This window comes from Larus michahellis, chromosome 3 (genome assembly GCF_964199755.1).
Source record: "Larus michahellis chromosome 3, bLarMic1.1, whole genome shotgun sequence".
Lineage (NCBI taxonomy): Eukaryota > Metazoa > Chordata > Aves > Charadriiformes > Laridae > Larus > Larus michahellis.
In genome coordinates, this window is record NC_133898.1 from 131,501,295 (window position 1) to 131,518,335 (window position 17,041).

At 54.2% G+C, this 17,041-nt stretch overlaps 1 protein-coding gene across 8 annotated transcripts in view; it reads left to right on the top strand.

The window, feature by feature from the left end:
- Positions 1 to 15,839, top strand: part of ASXL2 (ASXL transcriptional regulator 2) — a 126,829-nt gene extending 110,990 nt beyond the window's left edge. For all 8 annotated transcript variants that reach the window (XM_074582232.1, XM_074582233.1, XM_074582236.1 and 5 more), the window contains 2 exons: positions 2,749 to 3,466; positions 5,570 to 15,839. In XM_074582232.1, the coding sequence (XP_074438333.1) occupies positions 2,749 to 3,466; positions 5,570 to 7,972 (3,121 nt within the window). In that variant the 3' untranslated portion in view covers positions 7,973 to 15,839. The remainder of the gene's footprint in view (positions 1 to 2,748; positions 3,467 to 5,569) is intronic.
- Positions 15,840 to 17,041: the final 1,202 nt, after the last annotated feature.

Genomic DNA, 17,041 nt, shown 5'->3' on the forward strand with positions numbered 1-17,041 from the left:
CTTCCCGCGGTGCTGTGAGCCGCTCCCCTCCCGCGCTGGTTCTCGTGCCAGGACTCGGCAGCCCCACGGGGCTGAGCTGGGTGAGCCCGCTCTGCCTTGCACCAGCCCACCTGCAATCCTGTGTATTTCCTCACAGCTTCAGTCAGACGCGGATTTGGTTAAACTCCCAAGTCTGCACGTCTTCCATTCTGGGTTTCTTTTTGCTTCAAGGTTTTCCCATTCTTTTGGGCTGTGGAGAGGATTTCAGGTTTCTGTGTGACTAACTATACTAAGAAACTTCAAAACAAACAGACAGAAATAACTAATAAGGAGTTTCTTATCCTGCATCTCGACAGTGAGCTTTTATGCTTGTCCTTGGACTGTCAGCCAGTTTTCCTCCCATTCATCTGTGATGTTTAACCCTCCAGAGCATTTGGATTATTGCAAGCCCTGGTTTAATCATTCCGTGGCTGATAGTTTGGGGTCCGGGGTGAGCGGGAGGCTGGGCTGTGCGTGTACACGTGGCAGGCTGCGGTACCGGGTGCAGGAATACGCGGGGTTCAGAATGCGGGTCATCTGGTGGTACAGCAAAGAGCTGTACTCAGCTGACTCACCCACTTCTCCCAGCGCTGAAAACCAGGATGTAACCACGTGTGGAGCTCTGGGCTGGAAGATGGTGGTGACAGCCACATTCTGAAGCTTTAGGGGGATGGGGGATGGCAGGACAGCATAGAATCATAGAATCATAGAATTGTTGAGGTTGGAAGGGACCTTTAAGATCATCGAGTCCAACCTTTAGCCTACCCTGACAAGAGCCACTTCTAAACCGTGTCCCTCAGTGCCCCATCTACCCTTTTTTTAAACACCTCCAGAGATGGTGAATCCACCACCTCCCTGGGCAGCCTATTCCAATGTTTAATAACCCTTTCAGTGAAAAAATGTCTCCTAATATCTAATCTAAACCTCCCCTGACGTAACTTGAACCCGTTTCCCCTCGTCCTATCACTTGTCACCAGGGAGAAGAGGTCAGCCCCATCTCTCTACAACCTCCTTTCAGGTAGTTGTAGAGGGTGATAAGGTCTCCCCTCAGCCTCCTCTTCTCCAGGCTAAACAACCCCAGCTCCCTCAGTCGTTCTTCATAAGGTTTGTCCTCCAGACCCCTCACCAGCTTTGTAGCCCTTCTCTGGACACGCTACAACACCTCAATGTCCCTCTTGTAGCGAGGGGCCCAAAACTGAACGCAGTACTCGAGGTGGGGCCTCACCAGTGCCCAGTACAGGGGGATGATCACTTCCCTAGTCCGGCTCACCACACTATTCCTGACACAGGCCAGGATGCTGTTGGCCTTCTTGGCCACCTGGGCACACTGCTGGCTCATATTCAGCCGGCTGTCAACCAACACCCCCAGGTCCTTTTCTGTCGAGCTGCTTTCGAGCCACTCTGCCCCAGTCCTGTAGCGCTGCATGGGGTTGTTGTGACCCAAGTGCAGGACCCGGCAGTTGGCCTTGTTGAACCTCATACCATTGGTCTCAGCCCATCGGTCCAGCCTGTCCAGATCCCTCTGCAGAGCCAACCTACCCTCAAGCAGATCAACACGCCCGCCCAGTTTAGTGTCATCTGCGAACTTACTGAGGGTGCATTCGATCCCTTCATCCAGATCATTGATAAAGATATTAAAGAGAACCGGCCCCAGCACCGAGCCCTGGGGGACACCACTTGTGACTGGACACCAACTGGATTTAACTCCATTTACCACCACTCTCTGGGCACGGCCATCCAGCCAGTTTTTTACCCAGCGAAGAGTACACCTGTCCAGGCCATGAGCAGCCAGTTTCTCCAGGAGGATGCTGTGGGAAACAGTGTCAAAAGCTTTGCAAAAATCCAAGTAGATAACATCCACAGCTTTTCCCTCATCCACTAAGTGGGTCACCTTATCATAGAAGGATATTAGGTTTGATAGGCATGGAGGTGACCTGCACAACAGCAGGACTTCAGTTCTCTCCAGCTCCTAAGAGCTTGCCTGGTAGAAATCAATCCCACAGCAGCCTTCCTCCAGACAGGCTTCATCGAGTGTTACGGGTTCATGTTTGGGCAAAAAAACAGATTTGATATTTCATTAAGAGGGATGGATGAAGTTAATCCTAAACCAGACGTCGCTCTGGGAATTAGAGTCCCAGCTTCTTCATTTCTTTCACAAATAAAGATGGATGAATAATTCAGGATGGATTAATAATATTGCCCTGTATTATCTGTCAGCTTTTTGCTGATGGAGAAAGGCGGCAATGTCAGTTCTAAGCTAAGGGTACGTCGGTGGTTCTGGCAGTAGCCACGTTCCCCTGGAAAAAACGGTGGGACGCTCTCGGTGTCCCTGTCCGCAAATGTCCCCATATGAGCTTCAGTCAGACGCGAGCTGTGTGGGGTGGTTCGCGTGCTGTGGAGATAAGTCTGTGGTGGCCAATAAAGGGAATATTTACTGCTGGCCAAATTCATGGGATTTGCAGCCTGGAAAATGTGTATCTGGGTAGAGGACTAGATCGAGCCTGTGTTCCGTGTGTCTCCTTTAGTTGGTTGTAAACATTGCTAGCAAGTTCTGTTTCATGCAGAAGTACGAACGGTACAGAAGGTTTCCAAAGATGGTGGCATAGAATCGGGTGTGAGAGACACATTTATTTAGGGTGTGGTACACAGAGAATCCTCTCTGTTTCCATGAGGATAATATGCTTTTTGCAAGAATGTTTTACAAAATAAAAATTCTGGTTTTATTGACAGTTCCGGACTAAGTCCTGAAGAGTCGAAGAGACTGACAGCAAACACCAGCCCTGCCGAGACAGAGCCTGAAAAGGCAGCAGCTGAACAGCCAAAATGCGCGCCAGCCGCTCTGGCGCCGCTCAAAGAGGAGGTTCCTTCTCCCCTAGAATCTAAAGCACAAGCAGTCCAAGAAGCACCAGCGATGAAAAGAGCAGGAGAGGAAAGAAGAGAGGACACGCAGCCCAAAGCAGCCAAACCCGCGGAGGCCTCAGTTTCCCCGGGTGGGTGCGCAGTGAAACCTGGCGACCGCTCTCTGCCTGTCAAGGAGAGAGTCCCGGGAGAAGCCATTCCGGAGAAACCACAAACTGCTGTGAGTCAAAAGCCTGAAGAAGAGAGAAAGCACGCTGCCTCGAAGGAAGTGCTCGCGAGAGAGACTGTCAGTACCTCAGTTTTGGCCCCGAGTAAACCAAAGAGCCCCGAAGCAGGGGAAGTAGTAGCAGACGTGAAAAGTCCAGTGGTTGCCCCAGAACCACCAGAAAAGAAGCCCCCTGTAAGCGAAGAAATGGAAGTCAGCGTTGAAGCCCATAAGAGGAAGTCAGAGAGTCATGAAGAAGCTCTGACCACTCCTGAAAAAAAGCCCCGCATGATGGAGAACTGCCAGCACCGCCAGGCGTTTCGGGCCCAGCCCCAGTCCTTTCCTGCGGCGGGGACCCCGGTGCCACGGGTGCCCCCACTCAAGGTAAAGAGAAGCGAGGACAGATCCCTATTACGTGGGTCACGTCAGCTGGTGGCCCTCACAGAAGCGCTTTGTCCGTTGGGTTCTAGTCATGTTTGTAAGTTGTGGTACTTGCTTATTATAGCGAGGGAAATACTTGATCCAAAAATGTAAGAGCTCAGCTGTTGGCTACAGGGAATCTGCTGGCTGGCTGATCACCGATACTTCAGTTAAGTATCTCTCGTACACATGCATTAAAAGATCTTGTGTGCCAGAAGCTCAGAGAATTGTGCAAAAGCCCGAGACAGGGTCTTACAGGGAGCATTGCGGTTCTCGTTGGAAACGGGGGAGCTGCGGAGGAGCTGCGAGACCGTAACAACAAAGCCAGTTGTCGCCCGGAGCGCGCAGAGCTTTGCAGAGGTGTGAGTACCCCCAGCAGTACAGTAACAGGTCCAGAGAGAATGCTACCAGCAGCTTCCTCGGTTGTATCAGCTCCAGAAACTACGTTATTTACCCGTGTTTAAAAAAAGACCATGTAGAAATAATGCAGTTCTCACTTCCACCAGCTGAATGCAGTGTGGTGTCAGACCAGGCAGCAGGAGAGGGCGATGTAGGGAATATCTCAATTCCAAAAGGCCTTTGGCTGCTGAGGCTTAGCAAGAACCTACCTGGGAAAGGGAACGGGCAACCCATCGCCACCGGGATAGGGCAGGTGGGCGGGAAGCATGGCGGGAACGGTCCCGCTTTGGCCTGGACGATGTCGTGCTCTTGCCCTTGAGATGCCAGTCATAGGCCCACACACCTACTGCCGAGCTGCCAGGAAACCCCCCGGTAAGGAACAAGCCCCCTCAATTCAGCCCTTTGATACCGTCTCAGAAAATGATCACAAGTTTGCAGTGTACGATATCGCTGATTCTGCTTTTTTACAGCCCTGTGTGACTGTGCGAATTGAAAAGTTTGGTTTCTGTAGCGCAGAGCCTGTGCTTTTTCCCCCCGAATTTGCTGTGGTTGAAGTTCAGCTCCCTGGTTCGGGGCCTTAGGCAGAAGTTGTAAATGGAAAACTGCCTAATTACCGTATTTCTGTATGTCCTGAGAGTTCTGCTCTCCTGGTAAGACTCTTTTATACTAGGAAGTACACAAACATGACGTTTTCAAAATGGTTCACTATTCACACTACGTTAATAAGGATGGCACAAAGGTACAAAAGCATTAATAAAATTTGTTAGTGACAGAAAATTGGGGGAAAACTGTTAATAAGAGAGATCTGAAATATCCTACAGGAAGAGAGGTTGGCCTTCCAGTGCAATAAACATGGGATTTAATTTAATCCTAGAGCGAATTTAAGGGCGATCACAAATAGTCTCCGCTGTAAGGCAGAGGGCACGTCGTTCCTCAAAAAAGAAGCGGTGAGCGGGTTAATGAGCAGCGGAGTGGGAGGCAGCGAGGTGTTGCAGAAACGTGAAAACAAATGTAACCTCAAAATATACTGGCTTCAGTCCTTGCAGTGGAGACAGGAGAGCACCAACGGCAGTGCGCTCCTCCCATCGCTTGCGTTAGAAAGCACAAACTTGCAGAAAGTAAACTGGAACCAAGAGGGGAGTGCGGGACGTGTTTTGGAAGACAGGACTAAAGTATTGGCGTTTTCCCCACAGCTACACGGCAGAGAGATGGTTATTGCTTTGGGTAAAGCCAGCGAGGAGACGCGTAAACATGCAGGGGTAGCAGAGCGGCGCAGCATCAAGCAGAATGTCGACACAGACCTTTAAAAGGATATAAGTGACGTATGAATGAAGTATGAGACCTAGAACAGGGACAACAGGTGCTGAGTCTGGAACAACCTCCCTTTTCTGAGGGGCTTGACAGGTTTAGAGTAGGGGTGCGCTGCTGTAGCCTGCGGCTGCAAGGGCCGAGCTCCCGGTCTGAGTCAGAGATGGTAAGAGACGCGCGTGAGCCGTGCCGGACAGTGGAGATCACACGCGTCTTTTATTATTTAGCCAGGGAGGGAGAAAAGGGATTTCTCCAAAACTACAATGATTTCTCTGAGACTGCAACTATAAACACTTCAGTTCCTAAACTCGTGGATTAAGTGTTCCCGTATCTCAGTTGTGCTCTGCTCCTCTGTTTCAGATTCCTGTTTCCAGAATCTCCCCGATGCCATTTCCTGCGGGCCAGGTCTCTCCCAGGGCGCGTTTCCCCATCTCATTTACCAGTCCGGGAAGAACTGGGGCCAGAACTTTGGCAGACATCAAGGCAAGAGCCCAACAAGCCAAGGCTCAGAGGGCAGCGGCTGCTGCCGCCGCCGCCGCCGCTGCCGCCGCCTCGACAGGGGGGGCTGTCCCGGGGCCGGGACCGGGCGGCGGCGGGGGCCCACCGGGCGGTGGAGGAGAGAAGAGTAACGCAGCGGCAAGTGGAACCAACGAAACTGGAATTCGAGGAAATGCACTGGAACTGGCAGGAACTGGAAGCGGGGGAAGTTCGAGAAGGTTCCTTCCCCATTGTCCAGGGACATCTACCCAAATGGAGACCCAGGCCCCGGGCCCGGCACCGCCTCACGATCCTTCTCGAGCACAACTACAGCAGACGTCCGCGCTGCAGCCCAGAACTGCAGCCGGCAGCACGGGCACCAGCTCCCCCCCAGCAGCGGTGTCGGCGTTAGAGAAAACCCACAGGACAAACCAGAGCCCCCCCAGTGTGACTGTGGGCCAGGTTTCAGGCTCCCCGTATGCTGGCAGCGGTGACAAACAAGAGAAAGCACCTTCTGCTCCGGCAGGTCCAAGCCAGGCCTGTGGGGCAGCAGCTGTCAGGGATGGAACGGGCTGTGTCACCATGTCCACAGCAGACACCAGCACAAACCTAACGAAGGTAGCATCCACGGCCTCAGGAGGGACCGGCGCAGATGTTTCTAAAAGCAAATCTCCTTCCCCTCCCATGTCTTCACTGACATCCGTGAGCTCAGAAGCCCAGGCTGGAGGTGTGGTCCCATCTGTCCCACCCTCTAGTACCTCCCCAGCAGCGCCCAGCCTTAAAACGCACGCGAGCTCAAGCGGGGCCCTCCCAAAACCAAGCTCCAGCATTCCTGCGAACAACCCTTTGGTCACCCAGCTTCTTCAAGGCAAGAATGTCCCTCTGGAGCAAATCCTGCCGAAGCCTCTCACCAAAGCAGAGATGAAACCGGTCCCATTAGCCTCTCCTGAAGAAAAAGGGGCAGCGGCAGCATCCAGCGCTCCAAGCGTAGCCGGGGGTGGCGCTGGAGCCGAGGGTGGTGAAAGACAATCGAGTTTACCCACACAACAGCTTGGGAAGATCTTTTGCCAGAACAGGCCTCTGCCTCACATTCCAAGGACCTTTCCGCTCCCCTCGGGAAAGGACCCCGGTCCTGACCAGCACCAGTGCCACGAGGCGCTCAGCAAAACAACGCAAGAGCAGATCCTTCAGACTCTTATCAAGAGGGTCCAGAGGCAGAATTTGTTGCCGGTCCTTCAGCCTTCGCAACTGAACCTCACCCCCTCGGGTTTCCAGTTAGAGAACAGCTCCACCAGCCAGCGATTTATGCTGGGTTTCACGGGCAGAAGGACATCCAAGCCTGCCATGTCTGGTCATTACCTGCTCAACATTTCCACCTACGGTCGTGGTTCGGAGAGTTTGAGGAGAGGCTTCTCCTTGAACCCTGAAAACCGCTCGTGTCTGAACAGTCCTGCTGATGCTCCCAAAGCGGAATTTGGGGAATGTGAGGAGACAGCTGGCCAGGGCAGCAGCAGCGACGAAGGGGATGCAGATGATGAGAGTACTGGTGATGAACGTGAGCGTATGAGTGTAAAAGAGGAGCCCCAGGCTGCCCAGGTTTCTGGTCAGTGCGAAAGAGAACAGGTACCACATAGCGTAAATCCGTCGGATCACAGCGCCCTTGCTAAAAAGGGCGTAAAGACCGAAGCAGCCACGTCTCAGCAGGCAGCAGGCGGCAAGGAGAACGTTCAGGCCTTGGACGGAACTACGTTAGCACGGGATTTCATTCAAGCCGCTCAAGAGCAAATGGCACATGCAATGAGGGGGAAAATGCACAGCAACACGGAGCTTTTCAGTCCTTCTGTCCCGTCCTCGGACTCTGCGCAGCAGCAGCCTCCGCTGCTCCCTCCTGCGCACCCTCCAAAGCTCTCTGGAAGCGCTGCAGCACAGCTCATCGGGCCCAGTTACAGCGGGACAATAAATGTCTCCACCTCCCCGGACGTGAACCAAGGGTCTCTCATGAGCGGGCTGTCGGAATGCAATCAGTTGTCCAGCAGCATGGGGAACGTCATGTCCTTCTCTGTGACTGTAACCACCATTCCCACCAGCCAAGCTATGAACTCTGGCAGCCACGGTCAGGCCATCCCCGTTCAAGCCTTCGCTGAAGACAGCAGCATGGAGGATTCCCCTTCCAAATGTTACTGCAGGTTGAAAGCCATGATCATGTGCAAGGGCTGCGGTGCCTTCTGCCATGATGACTGCATTGGTCCCTCTAAGCTCTGTGTCTCCTGCCTCGTGGTGCGGTAACCGGGACGGGAGGTGGGGAAGAGGATGGCTTGATTTGGGGTTTGCTTTCGGAAGTACAATGGGAAGAAACAGGAAATTTACTGCCTTGCACAAGAGACACGTTACCGAATCAGGAATACAGAGTAGAGTTCTTCTTTCATTAAAGAAAGAGCACCTTCTTGTACAGTGAGTCTAAATTGAGCTCAACTACGTGAATTGTGACAAGAGTTTGCACTTAAGGAATTATGTAAATATGTCACATTATTTTGTTTAAAAATATTTTTTCAGTCTTCTAGGAGATAGCGTTTGACTCGTACTGCAGTTTCATTAACCCCAGCCTGCTCTCCAGCATCTTTGCTGAGCTCTGCTCTAGATGGGGAGCGAACCCCCGGCAAAACCTCAGCCTGAGCTTGGGCTTCTCTTGACCAAGAGAAGAACTGGATAATCAAGAAAGGAATCGTTCGTGCTGACTGACGGGAGCACCGAGGCAGCGAGCCCTGACTGGGCGCACTTGGTTGCTCGAAATTTTAGTTTGAATTTTTCGGAGTAGGAAGGCGTTAAACGTTGTACCAGCCTTTCAAGTAATTGCCTTTCCCTTGTGAGCGGGCCGTTCCCGAAGGCGTACTGGGTTGTGCAATATTGGCTGGAGTTTCTGATTCGCATATCCTCTCCGCTTCACGGAGGCAGTTGCAGTAACCTTGTTTTAAGGAAAGTAGCGTCTTCATTTGCCACTGGTAAATAACTCAAAAAGGCAACTGTTCTAACCATAGGAGCCCAGAATTTAAATCACTAAACCAACTCGGTAACGGTGATGACGGGGAATCCCAGGAACCATTTAAAGCAGAGATCACAAACACGTGCTGAACTGCATTTCATGTCTGGCCTGCCGGGACCCGGCAGAGCCCTGCGTTTTCACGAGGCGTTTGAGTGAGCCGGGAGGCGCCATCCCGCAGTCAGGAGCCGTCGGCTGTGACAGCCCGGGACGTGAGTGGAGTGCACCGAGCGTCACCCTCGGTCCCGCGGCTTTCTGGGAAGCTTTTTCTGTGCTCATCCAACCTCCCCGATAGGCAGACTTGGCCAATTTCTAGAGATTTTCTATTTAGGTAAGGGTAGGGACAGGAAAACAAGTGTCTTGTTGGGCCTCGCGTGAGCCCGCTGGGGGCGTCTCTATGTTTCTCGATACCAAATGGGGCCTCGTCCCCGCTTGGGGTCTGCGCAGCCGCGGTCCCGGGCCGGGCTGGGGCTGGGCACAGGGCTCCGCACCCCTCCGACCCGAGCCTGGGACACGGCCAGGGACGCGCCTCCTCGCTTTCAGCCTTCAAAATCCATTCACTTGGATTAATGGAAATCAAGGCAGTTACAAAATGGTACTCTGTTCTCAAGGACTGACGTCAGGCTGGCTAACGAAGCACACGCCAATCTGCAGTTTGAGGTATTGCAACACGTCCGCGTCCCGTCGAGGGTTTATGTGGCGTTCCTCTTGGGAAACCAAGCCCACGGGGGTCACTAATCCCCTCCGGTCCCGTCTTGTCGCTGTGGGGGGCGGGGGGGGGCCATCCCGCACCTCGGTCAGGTAACGGATCGTTGTATCTTTTTTGATGGCAAAGCACTGAATTCACTTTTAATCCAAAGGCCTTTTTAAGATGAAGCAATATTAACAAAATAGGTGGGACGGCTGGTTTGCGAGGGGTCCTCAGCCTTCCCTTTTCTCCCCCTGTGACTGCCGCGGCGCTCCCCTCGCCCGGAACCCCTGAGCTGTCGGGAAAGAGCAGAAATAACCACCTGGGAAGCGGCGGGGTTTGCTGGGAGCGGGTGGTGATTTACTTGGTAGCGATAAAGAAAAGGAGCGTTGCAGCCGCCATGGCATCGTGACAGAGGCGCTTCCCTCCCTGCCCAGCAGAGCCGGCCGCCTCCCGGCAGGGTGGGTGGTGTGCGGGCGCAGGGGCTGCCGCGCACCTTCGTCTTGCGTATCGCTAATTCACTGGGGAGCAGTGACCCCTCCTTTCGAACGACGCAGCACAGCTCAGACATCCAGTGACGAAGAGGATTTAAGTAGTAGAAATAAAGTCAAATTTTCTAATCTGTAACTGAAATCTCAAAAAATCCCCCCGAAACCCTACGCACAAATTCCTCCCAGTGTTTCCGTCGTGCTGCGCAGGCGCTGGCGGAGGCTGTAGCCCACGAACCACCCCGGCTTCGGCGTGTTCCCCCCGCTCGGCGCGTGCGTGCCTGCGGAGCGGCAGAGGTTGGCTTCTCCCATTGCAGCCCAGGCGCCGGAGCGGGGATCATCCCCCTGCCCGGGCCCGACTGGTCCATCAGCGCGGCGCAGCCCCCACCGCCTGCCTCCGTCTCCTGGGCTGGGAAAGGGATTTCTGCCGGATTTTTAACTGTGGGGAGGCAGTGTGAAACGGGTGGGAGCTGCGTGCCCCGAGGGGTCGCGCTGGGAGCAGGGTCTGTCCCGTCCCTGTTACTCCAGCCTTGTCTGGACGTGCAGAGGCTCCGGCGGTGCAGTAATCCTCAGGCCGACACGTTCGTTCCTGGCTACGGCAGATCCCCGGCATAATCCGATTTGAAGATCGGTGGTAGTTACAGAATAAACTGAAAAAGTCATTCTTGCCCCAAATAAGAGCAAAGCGGTTTTGCTGGCGTAATTGGATCAATTCTGTTCGTACCTTGGCTCTATCGGTGTGGTTTTCTGACAAGGCGTGAGGGGAAGGAGACGGGGCGGGAGCAGCGGGCCGTGACCTCGCTCTTCGCGCGCGGGTTTTTAACGCCGCCGGGGCTGGGAAAGGCCGTTCCATTGCTCCTCTCGGCACTTGCCAAAGCCGTCACCGCCCCGGCCGAGGGGCCGGCACGTTCCTCCCTTGGAATGTCACACGCGGCCCCTGCCGTGCGCGGGCTGGGTTTTCTGTGCCACGGACGCTCCTGTGAGCCCGCTCGGGAAGGGAAGGAGCTGCCGTTGGAGCGTGGTCCCGCAGGGAAGGCGCCTGCCCGCTGTCACCGTCCTGGGCTGGGACACGCGGCCACCGCCAAGGGCTCCGGGGCTCCAGAGCTGTGTGGGCGTCCTGCGGGATGACCTGGAAGTTTACAACCCCGTTCAGTGCCTTAGGGATATTTTAACGGATCAGCACTTTTCTCGGGCTACTTTTATTCTATTTCTTTTTAAGAAAATAAATTCTTTTAACTGCACATCTTTGATTTTAATGTATGCGATGAGCTCCCCGCTGCAGCTTGATGGACCAGTCTCCACAGGCCTGCAAGAGGGCATTAAGTAGTTAGGAAATCGTTAGAGATAACGGGCTCAGTGTAATGATCGCTTGCAGGTGGACATAAATCCGTGGCGGCTTTGCGTGTTCGACAGCGCTGGTTACCGAGTGACGCGTTTGAGAAGGGGGAAATCCCGCAGCCCGTGCCGAGCGTTCCCGCTGCCGCCTCGCTGCCGAGCCTCCTCCCGCCGCCCCCCCATCCCTGCCCTTCCCGCTGCTCCTTCCAGCAGGATCGTAGACCTGCCTTCACGCGGCGTTTATCAATAGAAGGGGTGTCGTGACGCAGTTGGAAGCATTACGCTTCCGTTCCCCAGAGGTGAACAGCACTCTAGTAAATGCTGTCACGAAAGAAATCCGAGATAAAATGTGTTCAAAGCCTAACGTCAAACTATGTCTGTGGCAGCAAAAGCAGCTTGAGTAAGAGATACTCCCATTTAAATTCTCCCTTTTGGGCCGTGTCCAAGTCCTGCAGCAGGAGAACTGGAAGCACAGGCTGCCCCACGGGGCTTCGCTGGCCAGAGCGACCCCCCGGCGGGGGCTGGTGCCGTGGGGGAGCGGGGGCCGCTCCCTGCGGGAGGTCTGGTTTTGAGGTGGGTCGGTAGCACGGGGCAGGGATTTTGCGTGAAATTTTAATGTCCCTCCTTAAATCAGAAGGAAAGACCAAGACGCTTCGCAGCTGCGCTGGCCCAGGGGCCTTTCTCCTTCTTGTGGCAATAAGAAATAGCTGATGGTGGAGCCGTTGACAGCCAGGAGGTGTCCTCGGGTCGGAGGGGGGTCCTTCACGCTGCTGCAGCCCCAGCAGGGACCATCCCGGGGCCGGTCCCTGCCGACATGCCCACAGTGGGAGACCGGAGCTGGCCTTGGGCTTCTCCGTTCCGGGGGGGCTCCGTCTCACGCTTCATTTAAACCACTGGGCTGTGGGGGGCCACCAGGAGGTGACCAGCACCAGCCCTGCCCGGGACCCTCCCACCTTCCCCAGCGCCGGTCGGGCTTCAGCGCTGCGCAGCCACACGAATGGCCGTGGGGCCAGAGGTGGTGGCAGCGCGTGGCCTGTGGTGGGGCTGGAGGCAGAAGCCACCACCGCTCCGGTGGCCTGGTCTTCTGGGAGAAGAGCGGGGTGGGGGTGTTGCCTGGGAAGGGGCCTGAAGGCCAGCAGCTTCCTCTGTGGCACGGCCTCCCCAGGGACGCGGGAAGCCCTGGGGACACGGTTGCGTTCCTCTCGGGAGTTCCGCTTAAGGCGAGCTGTTGGAAAGCCACCGTTGGCGTCGGCCCTGGCGTCGCGCCGCGGCTCTGCTGGCCCCGGGCGTCGGTGGAGGAGGGTCCTGGGGCCGGGCTGGTTTGAACTTCAGAGTCCCACCTCGGAAAACGCGGCGGCGGGAGGGCGAGGCTGGGGTGCGCACACTGGATCACCCCGGCCGTAGCAGGGATTAGTTGCTGCGGGGGGAGACGAGCGCCCCCGGGCACCCGCAGCCCCGGCAGGGGCTCTGCCAGCGGCGCCTCCCCTGGGGTCGTGGTACCCACAACTTTCTTTGTTGCCTAGGTTGTTTTTTTTAATGCTATACATTTGATATAACAGAAGATCAATTTTAAGAGCTTACAGTAATATATTTTAAGTAATATATATTTTAGTATCTGTAAAAAAAAAAAAAAAGACAGAGGATGATTTATGGAGTAGATAAACAGGGTATGGGCGTGTGCAGTTCCTCAGCCAGGCCAAGGGTAGTTTTACAAGCAGGAGAAATGAAGAGAGTCAGTTTTTTTTCCATTAATGCAATAAAAATGGGAATTCTTAAAAAGAAGAAATCCGATACTGTTTACCACGTGCTTTTCTTGTTTTGACAACAGGCCTGTAAACGCAGTTTAGAAGATACTAAACCTTTGTCTGTCTTTTGCCTTTTTAAAAGGGACTTAAATTGGAATAGAGGGTATGTACAGAAAAATCAAGTTGACACCATTTAAAAATGTATTTTTACACAAATAATATAGAAAAAACCATATTTTACATAAGAATTTTAAGTATTTGAAATATGTATATATATACTGTATGTACTTCATATATTCTTTATTTTACATTTTCAATGTATTAAAAAGTATTTGAGCTGGCTGGATTTGAGCACGTAATAATGTTTAAAAGCCAAAGGGCCAGAGGGCGAGAGGATGCGGCAGCTGCGGGGCCGCGCAACCCGCGGCGCAGGAGCCCACGCCGTCGGGAGGAGCCGAGCAGTTCCAGGCAGGGCACAGGGAGCGCTTCGCAGCCCCGCGTCCCCTCGGGTTCCGTTAATATTCGCCCATTTGCCTCGTAACGGCCCAGAATAAATCGCTGGTGAGAAGACGAGACTCGAGGTGGATCTTTCGTACAACGGCGCTACCGCCAGAGCCAGAGAGCTGCTGCTACCGAAGCTGCTCAACCAAATCAAAATCAGAAGCTCCCGGGTTTTGCCGTGCCGCTGCCGTGTTGATAAATAGCTGGATTCCTCGTGTGAGCATCTCGCGGTGCTTATGGGGAATTCAGACCGTGCACCAAGAGTCCGATGATTTCAAGGAAACACTACCAAAGCAGATTATTTTTTTGTAATTTGTAGGAATTCTGGTGAAAATCTCGCTGCAGAGGGCGATACGTCTTTGCAGCTCTTAGAAACGGAGTGAATTCTCCTCGGGAACGGGAACCCGAGGTGCTCCCCGAGCAGGCGTCTGGCCCAGGCAGAGCGAAGGGCGGCCGGAGAGCGGCGGGGTGCGGATCGGGGGGTCACGGCGCCGCGAGGATCAACCCCAGCTACACGGCGCCGCACGTCAGCTTCCCCCGCTGCCTCCCGGCACCGCGTCCCGGGACCGTTCGTTACAGAGCAAATAGCGCTTGTGCTGTCTCTGAACGATGGGGAGACCTGCAGCCCCTGCCCTTGCTGCTCCCAGTCCTGTGTGTGCATATACACACATGTATAAAACACATATGTATTTTTATATATATATCACAAATCTCTCCTGGGAGAAAGGTGTCAGCGGCCCCGCAGCGCAGGAGGGACGGTGTCCCTGCCGCAGCCCCTTGTCCGTGATGCCCATTTTGGCTCAGATGAATCTCAAGCGACATTTACACTATTCCGCTGGCCCCGGCAAGGAGCCGCAGGACTCCCGGGCGCAATGGGAGGGGTTACAGCAATTCTCTGTCGCTGGGACTCGCAGGGAAGGAGACTGGATATGGGAGAAGAAGCATTAACGAGTCAGGTTTTAAAAGTACAAATCTGAGACCTGAAAAGGCAGGAATATGGTATTTTTATACTGCTACAATTATTATTGGAATCTCTTGAAAAAATCAAAACGTAGCAGGCAACGCCGTGTCAAAATGTGCTAGGGCCAGGCGGAGGGGGCTCTCGCGCCGTAGGCACTTGCAGCGTAAGGAGGCCCCGCGGCTCGGGGGTGTACATCCACAGAGCCCCTGGGGGCCGCGGGGGGTGCGTGTGTACGCACAGCCCGGGCTCAGCCGCGCGTACGTCGAGACCAGCCCCACCTCAGTCCCCTGGCGACATCGCACCTTGCAAAGTCACCGCAGAGCTGAGACGGAATTACAGCTTTTCTCTTGGTTTTCATGTTTAAGACACATGGGTTAGACAAAAGATAGAACAGCAACGTGTTTTGATCTGCTGCACTTTTTACAAAAAACCATTCCTTGTTCCCCTGGTAACGGCCGCATCCCCCACTCCTCCCTACCCCGGCTTCAGGCAGAAAACACCGTTCAGTTCAGACCGCTCGGGTGCTGCGCGAGGGGGTTTATATGGGGAAAGCTGGGCCCAGACTTGGATTTTTGGAGGCTCCGGGGCCCCCAGGGCCAGCGCCGGGGACATGAAGCAGCAGCAGCAGCGGCGCAGCCGTGGGGATGAACACGCCGCAGTTTCCCAACCGGCGCGGCTGGAACCGCTCTGTCCCTGCGGATGCTCCGGGCCCACGGGGGCGGGACAGGCGTCACCTGGAACCTCAGGGACAGAGGGTTCGGTTGCAGTTTTCTCTCTGGTGTCTGGAGCGGTACCGGCGGGCACCCGCGAACAGCCCACCTGGCTGGATCCGCAGCGCCGTCCGTTGCCGTAAATCTCTGCAATTGGAAGCCCGTACCCTGGCACCGTCCGGTTGCAAAGTCAAATTTAAATAAGAAACGTGGCGAGGTTTCTATGGGGAAAAAAAAGCAGCTGTAGTTGAGCAAAGGGAACCCCTGCGTTGGAAAGGCGCACGGGCCGGTTCCAGCAGGGAGAGCCGGGGCCCTCGTGCCGCGCTGTGCAGTTTGGCCAAGGGTGTTTTCTCAAGTTTTTCCCTCATTTTGCTGTACCAGATCCCACCCGAGCTTCTCACCAGCGTTCCCAGGGGCCTGAGGAGTGCTACGAACAGCCAGCGCCCGACCTGGCGCTGGAGGATCCGCGTGCCCCTGGGGGACAGCACTTGGGCAAGCAAAAGCCCACCCTGTGGCTTGTGTCTTACTGTGGAGTCTCTTCCTCTTCCTCTCACTTATTTTTGTCATGTAAAACTACCTGCTTTATAAATGAATGTAAAATACAGTAGTTCTTCAGCACATGGACGAATGTGTATTTTATCTTAATGTTTCATTTTATGTTAAATAAAAAGCATATGATTTTATGGTCGGCAGTACTGCTCGTGTTCATTTGTCAATGAAATTTAAATCTTTTCTTCCGAGGGACGCCGAGAAGCGATAGTGCAGTACATTTTTCTGGCTTTATAAGCTGTGGACATCTGTAAATGTTTTTCGATGTATTTCACGGGGAAAACTTTGGTTTAATACCCAGCCTTAATAAACACGCTGCAGCTCCCTCAGGCCTCGCTTCTCGGGGTCCCGAAACATTTCAGGGCACTGAACTGTAGATTTGGGAAAAAGAAAAGCAGGATGAAACCTGTGTCAAGTGATCACAACGTGATGTCTCTTAAACGGCGGGATTCAGGGAAGTAGCTGCGTTCGACGCGCCCTTCCCGACGGCGGCCGGGGGGCTGCGAGGGCACGTCCCACGCCAGCGACGGCAGCAGGAGCGAGGAGCCGGGGCCTGCGGGAGCCGGGGATTTCTCCTCACGGAACGGACTGAAGTATCGCCACGCTCGATTCCGAGTGTGCAAAGGTGCTGTGACGGGGCTGGGAACCTGCTGGTGTCCACGATCCGTCAAAAGTGTCAAGAGTGACCACAAAAGGGAGAGGGAAAGATCAGTGAAGAAATTCCTGTCTCGCAAAGAGCGAATCAAGAGTCCGGCCAAGTGCCAGTCCGCAACTCTTTGCAAAAAAACCCCAAATTCTACCACCTCGTACAGCGACAGACCCCAAAAAGAGGCAGAGACGAGAAGACGGTGATTAAAGATGTCTCAGGCCCGGCCCAAGCCAGAAGCGACAGCCTTCCTGCGAGCCGTGGGGCTGCCGCTGCCCAAGCGCTCCGGCCGGCCGGCGGCGTTTCGAAAGAGCCGACACAAAAAGCTGTAGTTCAGGTAAGACGTTTTTATTGTCTATCGAGAGAAGTGCAGGAACCCCTGCAGCCCAGGTCTGCCTGTGGTTGAGAACAGGAGAAAATGACGTGAGTGGTACGGAAGGCTCTGGAAGTTTGGACGTGGAGACTAACTGAAGTCGCGCTGATGAACGGGACCGACGGCAGCACAACCGCACCGGAGGCACGTGCAGACCAATTCGGCGTATTGTACTGGTGCACTGTTTTCTGGTCAGACAAAATAATGTATTTCTTAAGCAGTAAAAATGATAAAAGAAACTGATGGGTGGGAAACGGGTACTAAAACTTGAGAAGATGGAAGATGAAGTAGATACAAGTAAAAACTGGTTCAAAGGTGCTTA